The sequence below is a fragment of the Ovis aries genome, chromosome 24, assembly GCF_016772045.2.
Source record: "Ovis aries strain OAR_USU_Benz2616 breed Rambouillet chromosome 24, ARS-UI_Ramb_v3.0, whole genome shotgun sequence".
Lineage (NCBI taxonomy): Eukaryota > Metazoa > Chordata > Mammalia > Artiodactyla > Bovidae > Ovis > Ovis aries.
In genome coordinates, this window is record NC_056077.1 from 10694263 (window position 1) to 10711137 (window position 16875).

General features: G+C 53.9%; 1 protein-coding gene across 3 annotated transcripts in view; it reads right to left on the reverse strand.

The window, feature by feature from the left end:
- Positions 1-16875, reverse strand: part of LOC105604659 (uncharacterized) — a 166254-nt gene that overhangs the window by 144876 nt on the left and 4503 nt on the right. For all 3 annotated transcript variants that reach the window (XR_009598382.1, XM_060405888.1, XM_060405889.1), the window contains exons 3-10: positions 15512-15582; positions 12909-13074; positions 12687-12830; positions 11630-11813; positions 9859-10004; positions 5204-5304; positions 2338-2503; positions 64-249 (exon numbers count right to left, since the gene is read on the reverse strand). Coding sequence is in view for 2 of the 3 variants with exons in the window: in XM_060405888.1 (XP_060261871.1) it covers positions 64-249; positions 2338-2503; positions 5204-5304; positions 9859-10004; positions 11630-11813; positions 12687-12830; positions 12909-13074; positions 15512-15582 (1164 nt within the window). In the remaining variant the exon portion in view is untranslated. The remainder of the gene's footprint in view (positions 1-63; positions 250-2337; positions 2504-5203; positions 5305-9858; positions 10005-11629; positions 11814-12686; positions 12831-12908; positions 13075-15511; positions 15583-16875) is intronic.

Consider the following 16875-nt stretch of genomic DNA (forward strand, 5'->3'; position numbering starts at 1 on the left):
CAGCTCACCTGCTTGGCAGGGACCCCCTCAAGGGCCCATGCCCAGGGTATGGGCTGTCCTCACCTGATCAGCATCTGGGGGCTCCCGGAAGGTGCAGTTGGCATCCACGGCATCTCCCAGGATCCTCACAAGGGAGCCGACACCAGAGAGCTGCTCACAGGGCCCGTCCAGAGACACACACAGGTTGTGCACCAGAGCTGAGATGCCCAGGAAGGCGCTGGAGCTGGCCCCCAGGGTCTGCAGCAGAGGCTGGGGACAGAAACCGGCCCCCACCCCAGCAAAGAAGCCTGGTAAGGGGTCTTTCACAGGCCTCCCCATGGGATGCTTCCTAAAAATACAGATGCCCCCGCCCCCACCCCGCCACTCCTGAGAGTCTGAATAAATTGCCTGTGGTGCGACCTGCAGGGAGCATTTCTTAAAATGTCCCAGGGGACTTTCTGGTGGCTCAGGGGTAAAGAATTTGCCTGCCAATGCAGGAGACCCTGGTTCGATCCCTGGTCCAGGGAGATTCCACATGCCACGGGACAACTAAGCCCAAGCGCCACAACGGCTGAGCCTGTGCTCTAGAGCCTGGGAACTGCAACTGCTGAAGCCTGTGCACCCTAGAGCCCGTTCTCCAGAATAAGAGCAGCCACGGCAACGAGACCACGCGCCGCAACTAGAGAGGAGCCCCGGCTCGCCGCACCTAGAGAAATGCCACGCAGCAGTGAAGACCCAGCACAGCCAAAATGAAATAAACCAATAAAATTATTTGTTTAATGCCCCAGAAGACCTTTTCTGTGCATCCAGGATGGACAACAGTATCTCAGGCTGACAGGGGACATTTGGCAAGGCTGGAGACAGCGTAAGTTGTGACAACTGGGGGTCGGTGCGTTCTTGTGATGGGATGAGAGAACAAATACAGTCCAGAGAGGCACAAGCTCTGGGCTAGCAGGATGAGAAACGGCAGGAAACAGGCGAGCGAAGAGCCTGGACTCCACCAGCCCAGGGACCCACCTGCTCTGCTCCCTGTGTCCCTGGCAAGTGGCCACAGCCACGAAACCAGTGTGTACATAACACTCAGCACACATCAGAACGACTATCAGTCCGCCCCATCCCAAGGCAGAGAAAGCACCTTGCCTGAGGTCGTGCTGGTAAGGGACTAGGCTGGGTTCTAAAGCGGGGTGGGGGTGGTATCGTGCACCAGAGTCTGCGCCTTAAGTCCCCCACCTCCCACACTTCTGCACTTCTGCTGAGCAAACAAAGGAGGGAGAGAAAGGAAAGAAGGGGACGCCCAACCCCGCCTGGCACTGGCTGAGTCCCCACGGACCCTACAGGGCACTGATGTCTGTGTGGCCACCATGTCACTTGTTAGGCTGTGAGCAATGCCCCCTGGGCCCAGTCCTAGCCTGGCTCTGACTCAGTGCCCAGTTCCCTGTTGAACGGAGCCAACCACACAGCCTGCATGGGCTGGCCCTACTGTAAACGCAGGCATCAGGGGCGGCGGGGACAGGGGTGAGTGTTCCCTACACTCCACCTGGACAGTTAGTCAAGAGTCTGACCAGCATGAGGGCCTGAGAGATCCTGTTGGAGACCCATTCCTGCCATCAGCCAGCCCAGGGGTCTCCCATACACTCCCCACTGGTGGCCTCTGAATCCTGGCCCCCTGTCAATCTGGGAGGGCAGTGAGGAGTGACGTTAGCCCTCCCCGTGGTGGGTGAGGACACGCCCCCCAAGTGAGTGAGGACACGCCCCCAGGTGAATGAGGACATGCCCCCCAAGTGAGTGAGGACAGGGCCCATGGTCCAAGAAGAAGGCACAGCAGCTGCATCACCTGGGCCAGCTGCCCAGCCTCCTTGGGCCTCAGTTTCCTCATCTGTAAAATGGGAGGGATAAGAGCACCTACCTCATAAGAGGCATCATGGGGGTTAAATAGGACCTCCTTGGGTTGTTAAAAATTGCTAGCCTAGTTTCACACGCTTTCTTAATCCTGAGACTCATTAAATACGCTTGATTACAAGAACAATAGCAGCTCTAAACCACTGGGTCTCCCCACAAGGCATCCAGAGAAGTGCTTTACATTCAGCATCTCATTTCTCACCACGAGCCCAAGAGGCAAATACTGTTCGATCTCCATCTTACAGAGCAGAAAAATGGGCTCAGATAGGTCAGGATCACGCAGCTGGCTGGGATACTGCTGAGAGTCAAACCCCGTTTCTCTGATTTGCCTCCACTGGCCCCACCAGGCAGAGGCACAAAGCCTGGAGGACAGCAGGTCCCCCGTCCCTCCCTGCTGCGTCCAACCAGCAGCGGAGCAGGGGCGGGGCCACATGGGTGGGGGCAGGGCACAGGGCTCACCAGCAGGGCGCGGACCATAGCATCTGTGGGCTCTGGGACGAAGGCCAGCGACCAGAGCCACGCCTCTGTCTCGTCTGCCTCCACCTCCCCAGACATGATGAGCTCTGCCATGAGGCCCACGCAGGCCTCGGTGCCACAGGAGGGCAGGGCATCCACCAGCGGCTGCCTGACATGGAGAGAGGCCCAGGGAACGTCAGGATGGCGGCCTACACGCCCAAGTGTCCTCCAGGACGCCTCCCTCATGTAGCCTCTGGTCATCTGGGAGCAATCAGAGACTCAGAGAGGTAAGGCAGGGATGCATCCATGCTCACACACCCAGAAAGGGGCTGAGCCAGACCCAGGCAGCCTGGCCGGGATTCTGTGCTCTTAGGGCCCCGGAGACACCAGCAGCCCTGAATGAAAGTTAGTCGGTCAGTTGTATCTGACTCTGTACAACCGCACGGACGGTAGCCCACCAGGCTCCTCTGTCCATGGCATTCTCCAGGCAAGAACACTGGAGTGGGTTGCCATACCTTCTCCAGGGGATCTTCACAACCCAAGGATTGAACCCGAATCTCCTGCATTGCAGGTAGATTCTTCACCCTCTGACCTGCCAAGGAAGCCCAGTCTAAACCCTGGCAATTCAGCCCACTCTGGAGACACAGCAGTTTGGGGCGATGTGAGTCCTCTGCTCTCCCCAAACCAACCACACTCACCTCATAGGATAAGAATCCCTTGCGTAGAACAGGAGTCAACAACTGGCAGGTGTCCCCGCATTAAACAGAAGCCCCTCATTAAACCTCTAATGCTCTCAGCCCAACATCACAATCTTTCCTTTTTCTTTTTTTGAAGTTACAGAAAGGTTGGTATGTTCAGGAAAGGTTTTGAACCTTTGCACAGTGATGAGTCTAAATGGGGAGATGATGGCTGAATGGGGGTGGGTGCCTCAATTACAGTAGGAATGGGAGGCTCCCAGGGCTGGGGTCACACAGGCAGCAGGGTACACAGGGTGGAGCGGATTGGCCCCCCCATCTTATCAACCCTGATGAGTGACATCCATGGCCACAGAGGGCATCCCACCCACCCTCGACTCGCACACACCATCTGCCCGTAAACAGTCTCTGGCCTCAATTTATTCATCTGTAAAATGGGAATGCTCATGACTGGGCCAGCTCCAAGATGATCATGAGGCCTCAGGACCACAAGCCTCTTCATCTGGAGATATCCCACCTGCACTTCCCATCTCTTGCCCTTGTATTTCCTTTCTTTCCCTTAGAGATTTGGGCCCAGGAAAACCAGACTCTGGGCAGAAATGGAGGAGGAGGTGAGGGCAAGAGAAATCTCTCAAGAGTATCAGTCATCTTGGAAACTTCTAGATTTGGGGATAATCTCCCCACCTCCCTGACTCCTAACATCTAGGTAGACAAGCGAGACACAGGGACTTGTGGGAATATCCCAAGTGACAAGTAGTGTGAGTCACCAGGGGAATAGGGAACTCCACATGGAGACTCAGAAGCCCCTCCCTACAGCAAAGACAGCTAAAATGTGCCCAAGTCTAGCATCACTTTTATTTAAGACCCTAAGAATTTGATGGATAAGCACAGACCACCTGGATTCAAATCTAAACTCTTCTGTGTGACTTTGGGCAAGTTTCCTAACTGCTCTGTGCCTTGGTTTCCTTTTACACCTGTTACATAGGAATAAAACCACCTACCTCATGGGGTCATTGTGAGGATTAAATGAGTGAATACAGATAAAAGGCTTGGAAGGTATCTGTGCATTATTAGCTATTAAGTCCGGTAGTCATTCAAATAGACATGTGATAATGTTGATTCACGGGCTTCCCTGGTGGCTCAGACTGTCTGAAGAATCTGCCTGCAATGCAGGAGACCTGAGTTTGATCCCTGGATTTGGAAGATCCCCTGAAGAAGGGAATGGCTACCCACTCCAGTATTTTTGCCTGCAGAATTCCCATGGACAGAGGAGCCTGGTGGGCTACAATCCATGGGGTCACAAAGAGTCAGACACGACTGAGCGATTAACACACTGGTGGCTCAGTGGTAAAGAATCTGCCCGTAATGCAGGTTCAATCCCTGGGTCAGGAAGACCTCCTGGACAGAGAAACGGCAACCCACTCCAGCATTCTTGCCTGGGAAATCCCACGGACAGAGAAGCCTGGTGGGCTAAGATGGGGTTGCAAAGAATCAGACACAACTTAGCAACTAAACAACAATGTTGATATGGTGGGCGGCAGGGGTTTGGGGGGGGGTTCTTTCTTATTTCTGAGTCAATAAAATATTTTTCAGGTCTCAAGATCTGAGAGCCTTTGAAAAGCTCACGGACCTGAAATCTGGATCTAGTGAATAGCTGAACTTGGGAAAGGAGCTACAGGTTTCCCCCCTCGACCCTCTACAGTCCTCTGCCCCTAGAGGCAGGACCTCAGAACTTCCCCTCCACCCTTGGGGTCTCTCTACACCCCTTGCTGGCCCCACATCAGCAAGGGGTGGGGGTGGATCCCAGCCCTGCCCAGCACCCCCCACTCCCAGCAGAAGGGAACCCAAGGCGCATTGGAATGCTAATTCCAGCTCCCTGCCAGAGGGACCCTGTGTCGGAAGGGAACAATGCCTGTCTTTATCCCACCAGGCCCTGCAGCCTCCAGTCTCCAGCCCCCGTGGGAACCTCCAAGCTCCCTGCTTAATCGTCTTCTTGGCAGATGTCCCCAGACTGAAGGACAAGTCAGGAATGAGATAACATATCACAGGGTTGAGCTGAAATATCACTATCCATCTCTCGATGGCAACCTAGGACAGCAGCAAGCTTATCCAGCCCCACCAGGACCCCTCAGCCAACTCCTGGCCCAGCCCCCAATTCAGGGACAGGCCCTTACCAGTTGTCTCGGCATTTAAAAGAAAGTCCCCAGAGTTCCATGAGCTCATCCACAGAGAGGCCTCGGAGCTCAGACACCAGCGTCAGGAACAGTTCTGTGGCCTGGAAATCAGACGGGGCAGCGTGAGAGACTCGAACCCCAAAGGTCACCTCATCCATCCCCCCGTCTCCAGATGTGCTTGGTCGCTCAGTTGTGTCCGACTCTTTGCAACACCATGGACTGTAGCCCCCCCAGGCTCCTCGGTCCACAAGACTCTCTGGGTGAGAATCCTGGAGTGGTCGCCATTCCCTTCTCCAGGGGATCTTCCCGACACAGGGATCGAACCCATGTCTCCTGCATTGCAGGCAGATTCTTTACCAGCTGAGCCATCAACATGGCTGCAGAGAAGGTGGGAACTCCAGTATCTCCCACAGCTTCACAGACCCAAAGAGATGAGGCTGCTCATATGGGTTTCTTTCCACTGAATCCCAAGCGCCTGGCACACAGGCTGGGCCATTTTTATATTTTAGTTTAACAAGCATTTATTGGGCACCTACTATGTGCCAGGCATACCTGGGCCAGGGACACGGGGGTGAAAAGGAGAGATGGCGTGTATATTCGTGGACTTTATGCTCTAATAAAAGCTCAGTGACTTAGTGGGAAAGAATCCACCTGCAATTCAGGAGACTTGTAGGAGACGGGGTTTCAATCGCTGGGTCAGGAAGATCCCCTGGAGAAGCATATGACAACCCACTCCAGTATTCCTGCCTGGGAAATCCCATGGACAGAGATGCCTGACAGTCTACAGTCAACGGGGTCGCAAGAGAGTCAGACACAACTGAGCAACTAATAACATGTTACAATGATCGTAATTATTATAACGAGTCCTACCTTATTTCACAAAGCTTCTGATATTTCCAACTAAAAAAATTTGTGAACGTTTTTCAGAATTATGAACAGTGATAATGGCTAATCGGCAGGGGTTTGCAGCTTTCACCCCTTGTCTACAGGTCTGACCAGCACAGTCACCAAGTCTCCAAACACTCAAGGAAATAAAGGACTCTATTCAGAGCCCACACCTCTCAGGAGTTTCAGGAGATAGTGGGTTTGGGATGCTGGCCCCACATCCTGTCTTCCCTCCTCCGTGCCCCCTCAGTCTCAGATTTGTTGCCTCAGCCCAAACCCAAAGCCACAGAAAGAGTGATGAGGTTCCTGGCTTCCTGCTGGGTTTGGTCAAGGCCAAGAGTGAGTCTTCACCCCACCCAGCCAGGGGTCCACGGCTGCAGGGATGGGCTTGCGTCACTCAGGCCTCCTCTGCTCTCAGCGGCTGGGACTGAGTTCCATGCACACAGCTTGACTACAACCGGATGCAAACGGGAAACAGGCCTCGTGGGCCAACCCTCCCTCCAGAGTGTCTGCCCCAGGGTAGGCAGCATCCCGACTATGTGACTTTTGCTGGTGGAGCTGGTGTGGGTGTGCGGATGTGGGCACTTCAGTCGTGTCCAACTCTTTGTGACTCTATGGACTATAGCCCGCCAGGCTTCTCTGTCCATGGGATTCTCCAGCCAAGAATGCTGGAGTGGGTCGCCATGCCCTCCTCAGCAACATCGATGTACAACAGTAATAACAACAATGGCTGCTTTGCGTGGAGCCTCCACTGTGGGCCAGGCACGTTACAGGCATCACTTCATCTGACCTTGACCCTACAAGGGGCCGTGACTCTCCTCACTTAACAGAGCACTTAAGGCAGGTGACAGCAGCCACAGGGCTACTAAGTGGCAGAGCTGAGACTTGAACCCACGCTCTTAACCAGCATCCTGTACTCAAGGCCCTGGAGAGGGGAGATAAAAAGCCCCAATTGACAGCTCCCGTGGTATCAGTACCCCCACTGTGGCCGTTACCAGCAGCCCAGGTGCCATCGCTGAAGGCGGACGTGCAGTCGCTGCACAGAAGCAAGCCACTGCACCCTGTTTCTAAGCCACAGTGGACGCCAGTGACCACCAGCGCAAAGATTAAAATGCAGAGAAATAACTAGCAGACGATGATACTGAGTACTCATTACCTTCGTTTTGAATATGGTTCATTTTCACTGTAAATGGGTATAACAGTCCTTTGTTGTTGTTTTAATTTTTTTCTAATATTTTTATTTATTTCACTACACCAGATCTTAGTTGCAGCATGCGGGATCTTTGATCTTCACTATGACATGCAGGTTCTTTAGTTACAGTATGTGGGATCTAGTTCCCTGATCAGGGATCGAACCCTGGTCCCCTGCATTGGGAGTGCAGTGTCTTAGCCACTGGACCACAAGGGAAGTTCCCAGTCCTTTGTTTAATTGGAGTATTGTTGCTTCCCTGGTGGCTCAGAGGGTAATCCACCTGCAATGCAGGAGACCTGGGTTCAATCCCTGGGTTGGGAAGATTCCCCTGGAGGAGGGCATGGCAATCCCCTCCAGGATTCTTGCCTGGAGAATCCCCATGGACAGAGGAGCCTGGTGGGCTACAGTTCATGGGGGTCGCAGAGTCAGACACGACTGAAGCGAGTTAGCTCCAGCAGCCGTCTAGTTCACCACAGACCACCGATAAAGTTCCCCATGCTATACAGTAGACTCTCATTAGAGTATAACTTCATCTCTGGTGATGTCTGCTTAGCAACCAACCTGCAGGATGTCCAGAGGCTAGCCATCAGCTCTGGCAAGTCTGTATAAGCCAGCCTGGCACACCACCGTCCACACTTGGCTGTACACAGTCGGTGGTGAGTCAGTGTCTGTGATGTGAGTGCTCTATTCTGAGTACCCCAGATGGTGGTCAGGAGCTGTGCCCTCCTCAGGCGTCCTCCCTGGCAGCCTGGGGGCGCGGGGGCACTGACCTGCCCACCTTCTCTCCCCACCCTCTCCTTCACTCCACCAGGCTCTTGGCCACCCCAGGCCTCTGCCCCCCACATCGAAATCCCCGGGGCCTCTCTGCAGAGGGTCAGGCTGGGGAATTTGCTCTCTATTGAGTCCCAAGCCCAGGTTTTGTTTCCAAACCGAAAAACCCATCTTGTCTCCTGCCCACCAACAATGGCGTGGGGCAAAGGCATTCCCAGCCGAAGCCCACGGGCCATCCCCCTGGTAACCGGTGGGCCCTCCCCCGGGGAGAGGGATGCGAAGCACTCTGATGTGCACTCAGGCATCCCCAAGAAGCAGTGTTCAGGAACAAAGTCCTCAGCAACTCACCCCAGCCCAGGGGACCTCCCTGGTGGGAACAATTTGCTTCCTTGTTAGTGCTATAAAGACAGGACAGCCGCCCCGCGCCCTCTGGGGCCAGCACTGCCAGGCTGCAGGAGGGGAGACAGGCCCGCGACATGCCTGGCCCTGAGCTGCCTCTGCGGGGGAAATGCCCGGTCAGGGGGCCGGGGGTGAGGCTCTGGGGCCAGATGGAAGGAGGCAGGTTGGAACACAGGAGGCAGAGCAGTGGCTCTCAGTGGGGGGGGGGGGGGTGAGCGTGCTCCCCAGGGAACCCAGGTAACATCTGGAGACACTGGGTTACTGTGACAGGATTGGAGGTGATGCTGACACTGGTGGACAGAGGTCAGGGAGGCGGCTAAGCATCCGACAGTGCATGGGGCGTCCCAAGGGGTCAGGAGGCCAGGATGCCTGGGCGAACAGCCAGTTGTCACCCTCTAGCCACAGGCATGGAGCATCACCTCACGGGGCTGAGGGCCCTCTCCTTTGGGCTGCTCTCTGACCCCCACAGAGCCCCCCAGGTCAGGGGTTCCAGACAGCAATGAGCTGGGGCCTTGGCTCCCGGTCCCCGAAACAGTAAAGAGCAGCTGCAAGCGTGTCTCTTCTATGCACACGCAAAATGTACAATGTGTGTGTGTGCCTATGAGTCTTCAATACATACATATATATAGTCTATATTTACTGACTACATGTTCAATATAGTTTATACAAATTCAATGTATTCCGGTTTTTTGGCCACCGTGCAGCTTGTGGAATCTTAGTACCCCAATCAGGGATCGAATTCAGGTCCTCAGCAGTGAAAGTGCAGAGTCTTAACGGCTGGACTGCCAGGGAAGTCTCAGTACATTCTTGTGTGTGTGTATTCGTTGTTGCTTAGTCACTAAGTCATGTCTGATTCTTTTGTGACCCCATGGACTACAGCCCACCAGACTCTCCTCTCCGTGGGATTATCCTGGCAAGAATACTGGAGTGGGTTGCCATTTTTCCCTCCAGACTGTGTGTGGGCTGGGGTGGGTATGTGGGGGGTGTGTGTGTGTTGCCACTTCATCCTCCAGATTGTGTGTGTGGGGGGGTGTGCGTGTGCGGGGTGTGCGTATGCAGTGTGTGTGTGTGTGTGTGTGTGTGTGTGTGTGTGTGTGTCCTGAGAGATCTCTAGGACAGGCCAGGTCCAGAAGGTTAGTCTGGGGCCCAAAAGGCCCATGTGCCCACAGACAGACTGATGAGAAGGAGGCCTCCTCCAGGCTCTTACCCAATCAGCACTAGGTCAGGTTTGCACACACCTGCTAGAGTTCTTCCTCTCGCTTTCCCAACCAGGCACAGCTGTGCAGTGCATAACCTGCCCAACAGCACACAGCAGCACTAATATTGAGTATTCTACCAAGTAGACCTTAAAGGATCTGGTAGGAAGAAGAGGCTGTCCCAGGGCCCCAGGGCTGGAGAAGCCACTTACCTCAAAGCTTGTGGCCCGAGCCAGGCACAGCCTCCTCACTGATGCAGCCCCTGTGGCCACCGTAGCTTGGGACGGGGTCTCCTCCCACTCGTACAACAAGCTGCTCGGGGCTAAGTCTCCACCGTGTGAATCTGAGGTGAGAAGGTCTTGGCAGGGATGACCGCATTGGGGGAAATGTCAGAGTGAGTGGAAGGAGGCCTGGGAGCCACACCCACACCGGCCAAGGCTTCCTCCAGTTTGTTTCTGGCAACAGGGGAGGGGAACACATCCAAGAAAATCATGCCAGCATTACTGCTGACAGCGAAAGACGGTCCATGCGCCCATCAGTAAGCAACGGGCCCAATAAGGGGACCCCCAAAACCCTCTGGGGATTGCCAGAGGACACATGGAAACCTCCTCCAGCAAGAGAAAGAAATGAAACTGATACATGCTACAACACGGATGAACCTTGGGAAGACAGGTTCATCCCACAGGAAAAACCTATGGGAAGTGAAAGAAGCCAGTTATAAAAAAGGTCACACACTATCTCATTCTATTTATACAAACTGTCCAGGATGGGAAAATCTAGAGATAGAAAGCAGATTCGTGGTTGCCAGGAATTGGGGGAACAGGAGGTGATGGCCAAAGGGTGCAAGGTTTCTTCTGGGGTGACGAAAATGTCATAAAGTCGATTCTGATGATGGATGGACAACTCTGACCCTTAGAAGCCACTGAATTATTTACTTTAAATGCATGAACTACACAGTATGTGAATTACATCTCAATGACACCTGTTTAAAAAAAAAATGAAAAGCTCATTCAACTCAATGGTCAACCTGCAGGCAGGTCCCGAAACTAGATGCCCCAGTCATGGCCAGCGTCTGTGTTTGAGGGAGCCTTGGGGGGCAGGTCAGCCTAGGATCTCAGCCTGTGCTCCACGGAACCAAACGGAATGCTGGGAAGACCCAGGGCTTCAGTCCCCATCTTCTGGCTTCTCCCTGGGCTGGTGCAGGCAGCGAGTCTGTTCTCTGAGACAAACCTGATTATCCACCAGGGCTGTAGAAAAGACCCCACAGGCCCAAGTCCCAGCTCTGCCTCTCATTAGCTGTGACTTCAGACACGTCATTTTTACCTCTTGGCCTTCAGTGAAAAAAATATAACTAAAACAACAGTAACTTCCTAATGGGGTCATGATGAGAATTAAGTTAAATAATCCACATAAAGCACTCAGCACAGATACTGGCCCACAGTAAATCCTTCCAAACTGTCAGCAGTAAGAATTAACCATCCTTATTTCCTGATTCAGGGAGACAGCCATTTTTTTCACCGTAGAAAAAATATATATCTCTTTCCCTCAGATGCATGCCTTGCTTTGTTTCTCTCTGTACAAAGCTCATAGAAGGGAACCATGCACCAGGGGATGCTCTATGTTGTCAGGAACTTTCCAGAAAATCAGGAAACCTGAGTCAGCTCGCCCCCAAAATGGTCAAGTCGTAGGGTCGTCAGGGGTAAGGTAGATTCTCCCACAAAAGCTGGGAACCAGAAGATGCCATCTCCCCTGAGAACAGCCCAGAGAGGAAGCCAAGACCAAGCCTGAGAGCCATGTGAGCCGACAGAAACTTCTAGAAAAAGAGGCCAACCCTGACAATGGCCACTTTCAGAAGGTGTTCAAGGGTGTCCAGACAGGGACACAGCAGTGGAGCCTCTGCTTGCTGGAGCCCCTCTGGTCAGAGGAGACTGGGAGGCTCACCTAAGGGTCCAGGGGCCACCCCCCCATCCCTACCCCCATCACCTGTGACAGCAGGGTCCTGGGGTACCTCCTGCTGCAGGGAGAGCGAGGAAAAGGTCCACATCAGCACAGCACTTGCCTCCCTGGAGAGGGGCCCCGCAGTGTCCAGCTGCGTGCAGGAGGCCTCCCGCAGCACACCAGCCTGCAAACTCTGGACGCAGGTCAGATGGGAGGCCAGGCCAGACTGCTGGACCATGTGGGGAAGAGGCAGAGGCTCAGGCAGGCCTTGGGAGTAAGGGAACCCCCCGTAACCCTCAAATTGGTAGCAACAGGCAAGGCTGGGGGAAGCCCACTGGGGACTACCTTGGAGCTTCAGGATCCCCCTCCCCATAGACAGAGGTGGGAGACCAAGGGAGGCAAGAAAGAGCAGTCACAGGTCACCCCAAGGAGAGGAAGGATAAAGCCTCAATTGGAAAATGAAGAAAGCCGGTGCCTGCAGCCGCTTCTAGATGCTGAGACTCTGTATTAGTCATGTTAACAGTGATCACCTCCTATCCTTATATAGATGCCTACTGTTTACACTGTGGTGTTGGAGAATACTCTTGAGAGTCCCTTGGACTGCAAGGAGATCCAACCAGCCCATTCTGTAGGAAATCAGTCCTGACTGTTCATTGGAAGGACTGAGGCTAAAGCTGAAACTCCAATACTTTGGCCATCTGATGCGAAGAGTTGACTCATTTGAAAAGACCCTGATGCTGGGAAAGATTGAAGGCAGGAGGAGAAGGGGACAACAGAGGATGAGATGGTTGGGTGGCATCACCAACTCAATGGACATTAGTTTGAGCAAACTCGAGAGTTGGTAATTGATAGGGAGGCCTGGTGTACTCCATGGGGTGTGGTGCATGGGGTTCCAAAGAGTTGGACACAACTGAGCGACTGAACTGAACTGTTTACACAACACTTTCATCTGCAGGGAACCATGAAGGAGAGAAAAGGAGAAGGGAGAGAGAAGGAGAGGGGAAGACGAGGGACGGGAAAGTGGCGGAGCCTTAGAGGGTGGGGGAGAGGAGGATGAGAGATGAGGAAGTGGGGGAGGGGAAGGACAGAGCCCGGCTCTCACCTCCTCGGCGTTGGCGGCGGGCAGGGCCTGCGAGCGCAGGGAGGCGCGCACCCTGCGCAGGGAGCACCGCGCCAGGGCCTTGGTCTTGTGCAGCCTGCTTCCGAGTTGCTGGTACGTGGTGGGACACCTGCCCAGGATGTCCACCTGGGCGAGTGGGACCCAGTCAGCGCCCTGCTCCCCATCACTCCATCACCCACCCGGCTCTCAAGACTCAGAACTCACCTCCTCCACAGTGTGGGGGTCACGGACACCCGGATGACCCTGCAGGAGGCTCAGCACCGCTCGCTTCACGTTCAGGGCCCAGCGCGGCTCGGCTCGGGCAGGGCACAGGCGGACCACGCGCCCCGCTTGCAGGACGAAGCGCAGTGGCGCCCGGCCCAGGACAGCGCTGCGTGGGGGCGGGCATCAGGGAGGCCCATCTAAGGCCCCAGGCCACCTCTTCTCTGCCACCACAACCTTGCCCCTCCAGCGTGGGCCGCTCCCATAGGTCAGTCCCTTAGGAAGCACCCAGCTATCCCCAAACCCCGCTCAAATGGCCTGGCTTCCTAACTCAGCTCAGCTCTCCAGCCAGGTCTCAACGAAACCTCACAAAAGACAGCCAAGTCCATGCTTGAAGCTACTCCCAGCCTTGCCGCCACCTGAATAAAATGGGTGAACCCAGCTTGAAAAAAAAGAAAAAGCTGAGCTTCCCAGGGCGTCCTGCATTGCAAAACTTCTTATTTTCCCAGCCCATTCACATTATATATTCAGGAAGGAACCTGAGGCTCTGAGCGATAAGGTGACTTGTTCAGGGCCACAGCTGGGATTTGAACCCAGGCAGGATGGCTCTGGGGTCACCGGTCTCAGACACCCTGAGCTGGAAGTTGTGGAGCCCTGCACCAAGGTCAGAGAAAGCAGTGGCAACCCACTCCAGCACTCTTGCCTGGAAAATCCCATGGACAGAGGAGCCTGGTAGGCTGCAGTCCATGGGGTCGCTAAGAGTCAGACACGACTGAGTGACTTCACTTTCACTTTTCACTTCCATGCATTGGAGAAGGAAATGGCAACCCACTCCAGTGTTCTTGCCTGGAGAATCCCAGGGACGGGGGAGCCTGGTGGGCTGCCGTCTATGGGGTTGCACTCAGTCGGACACGACTGAAGCGACTTAGCAGCAGCAGCAGCAGCACCATGGTCACAGGTTAAAAATCTCTGGAACTGACCAAACCCCATAGCAATTGTTGCCATGAGCCTCCAGATCTAACCCTGACCCCCTATTAGGTAAAATACCAACTTTATTACCCACCCTATAGCATCCTAACCAATCACATAATGCCACCCTTCCAGTAGGAATTTTCTGTCTTGAGGCTCTAAAAAAGTGGCTGCTCGCCTGCAAAAAGGTTCGGCTCTCCCTTGAGCCAGCCTGCTGTTCTATCAGGGTCTCCCACTCTGCTAAACTTTATTCTCCTCTCATTCTGCCTGGTGTCTGGAAATTCTTTTCCATCCCGCACACGGACCACAGCAGAAGCGACTTAGGCTCCAGCACTGTAGAAAGGAGGAAACAAGGCCCAGAGAGGGAGAGCGACCGGAGAGGATCACACAGCAAGTCTGGGAGGAGCTGGGTCCAGAATTGAGCCCAGTGCTCTTCCCGTCGCCCCTCACCTGACCCAGACCAGGAGCCTGTGTCTGGTATGGCCTGGTGAGGGAGAGGATAGGGCAGGTTGGGGGCGAGGGCTTGGGGAGTACTCCTCTTTGTGTGGGGAGCGTTGAAGAAGGAGGTGCCCCATGATGAAGGGGAAACTGGCAAAGCCCCAAACCCCACCAACCAGCCAGTAAGCAGAACTTTGGGGGACACAAGTGTCCCTACTGAACTTCCCCAGGGAGGTCACTGACCCCTCCCCAGCTCCACGTGGAGTCTGCCCCTGCCCCCCACCCACCGTGGCAGCCCCTAGGGCCTCAGGCCTCAAGAGAAATGCTAATGGCTCCCGCCCCTTCTAGAATAACTAATGTCAGTCTGGTCTCTCCAGGAGCTGACAGCCCTGGGCACTGACTTAGCATTTCTGATGAGACTCCCCAGGGACAATAGCCCTCCCTGCCCCCTCGGAGAGGACCCCTCTAAGCTTTTCAGTGGGGATCCATTTGCCCCTGGCAGCTCCCCCATCCCTGTATCCCTGCACAAAGGCTTTATTATTTTTTTTTAACAAATGAATTTGCAATCAAAAAGGAAGAGGAATCTGCAGAGATGGGCTTGTCTTCAGACTGGGGGCTGGACCGAGCTTTGTGGCCAGGAAGCCACTGTCAGGAGTCCCTGGGAAACACGCCAAGGGAGAATTCCAGGCTTGGCTGGGTCACCAAGGGGAGCTTGGCTGGGGAAGGGAGAAAGAAGCTATGGGTCTCCAGGAAAATCCCCCATCTCAGCATGGGGGAGGAGAAGGGCAGGCCTCAATGGGTGCCCAGTGTCTTCCAGAATGTTCTTAAGGATGAAGCCCAGAGGGTGCTGTGCAAACATAAAATCTGGACATGCTGAGAGTGACGGCCAGGTAAATATGGGGCAAGAGTTCTTCGTCCAGATAAGGGAAGGCCATCCGAAGCTCTTTGGAGCCACTCAAGGCTCCCACATCACAATAACTCCTAGTGGTCCTCATCAGTGGCCTGGGTGTTTACAAGGTCAAAACAAAGATGGAATCCTCTTTGAACTTTGATCCAAAATGGCCTTTCTCTGCTGTAGAGGGGTTACCCTAATTGGATTCTTTCAATACAGTCTGGCACACCCAGTGCCCAGTGGCCATCGGAAAAGGGAGCCGGGCTCACATATGCAGCCCCAGGGGGAGCAAGGCCCAGTGTCTTACCTCAGACTCTCTGACTGCTTCAGAACTTCCACCTTGGACCCCAGGATGGATGTCAGCTGGAAGTGCTGGAGCTGAAGCAGGAGGCGCTGAGTTGGTGACCTCTCCTGGGATATTCCAGGACCACACCAGCACCCCCTCCCCCCCACCTAAAGTAGTTCTGGGCCCCCTCGTGATTCATGCTGGTGAGGGAGGGGTAGGCAGGGAGATCCGCCCCTTGAGCAGAAGGTTCTAATGTCAGGTGGTAGCTGTTGAATATCTCCAGGGTAAATAATTTAAACAGTCAGGCCCCTCCGCTCCCCACTCACTGTACAGAAAGTTCTCATTAGCTTCTTCCGCATTGCAGGTAGATTCTTTACCAGCTGAACCACCAGGGAAGCCCAAGAATACTGGAGTGGGTAGCCTATCCCTTTCTCCAGGGAATCTTCCCGACCCAGGGCTCGAACCTGGGTGTCCTGCATTGCAGGCAGATTCTTTACCAGCTGAGCTACCAGGGAAGCCCCATTAGTTTCTCATTTTTCCCCAAAAGGCCCTGGAAGTTTGACTGAGAGATTCATATGGCTACGCAGTATAAACAAAAATAAACTAGGATTGCAAAGCAAACAAAAAATGCTTTGTCACCATGAATAAAAGACTTGGACGTCCCCAAATCACCATGGTTTCACACATGTGTGTACTTATTGCTAAAGAAGATGGACTCTCTAAAGATGGAAAATAAAATCACCCCTAACACCTGCATCCCGGGCTTCCCTGGTGGCTTAGTGCTAAGGAGTCTGCCTGCCAATGCAGGAGATGTGGGTTGATCCCTAGGTCAGGAAGATTCCACAAACTACCGAGCAACTAAGCCTGCGCACCACAACTATTGGGCCTGTGCTCTAGAGCCCGGGAGCGGCAACTGCTGAGGCCCGAGCACCCTCGAGCCCATGCTTCACAACAAGAGAAGCCACTGAAATGAGAAGCCTGCACACCACAACTGGACAGTAGCCCTTCAGTCACAACAGAAAAAGAGCCCAGGCAGCAGCGAAGAACCAGAATAGCCAAAAGCAAAACAGTTTCTAAAACCCTGCATCCCTAAGCTGACTGATTTCACTTTTATTATTATTATTATTATTAGCGCAGTTTTAGGTCCATAGCAATACTGAGAGGAAGGTACAGAAATTTCCCATGTACCCCCTGACTTCCGCATTATCAACATCCCCCACCAGAGTGGGACATTACTCACAACTGCCAATCCTATACTAATACATAACCACCACCCGAAGCCCCTGATAAAAATGAGGGTTCCTAGTCTATAGATTTAGACAAACGTATGACGACATGTGTCTGTCATTATAGTATTGCATAGTTTCACTGCCCCGTGACTTCAT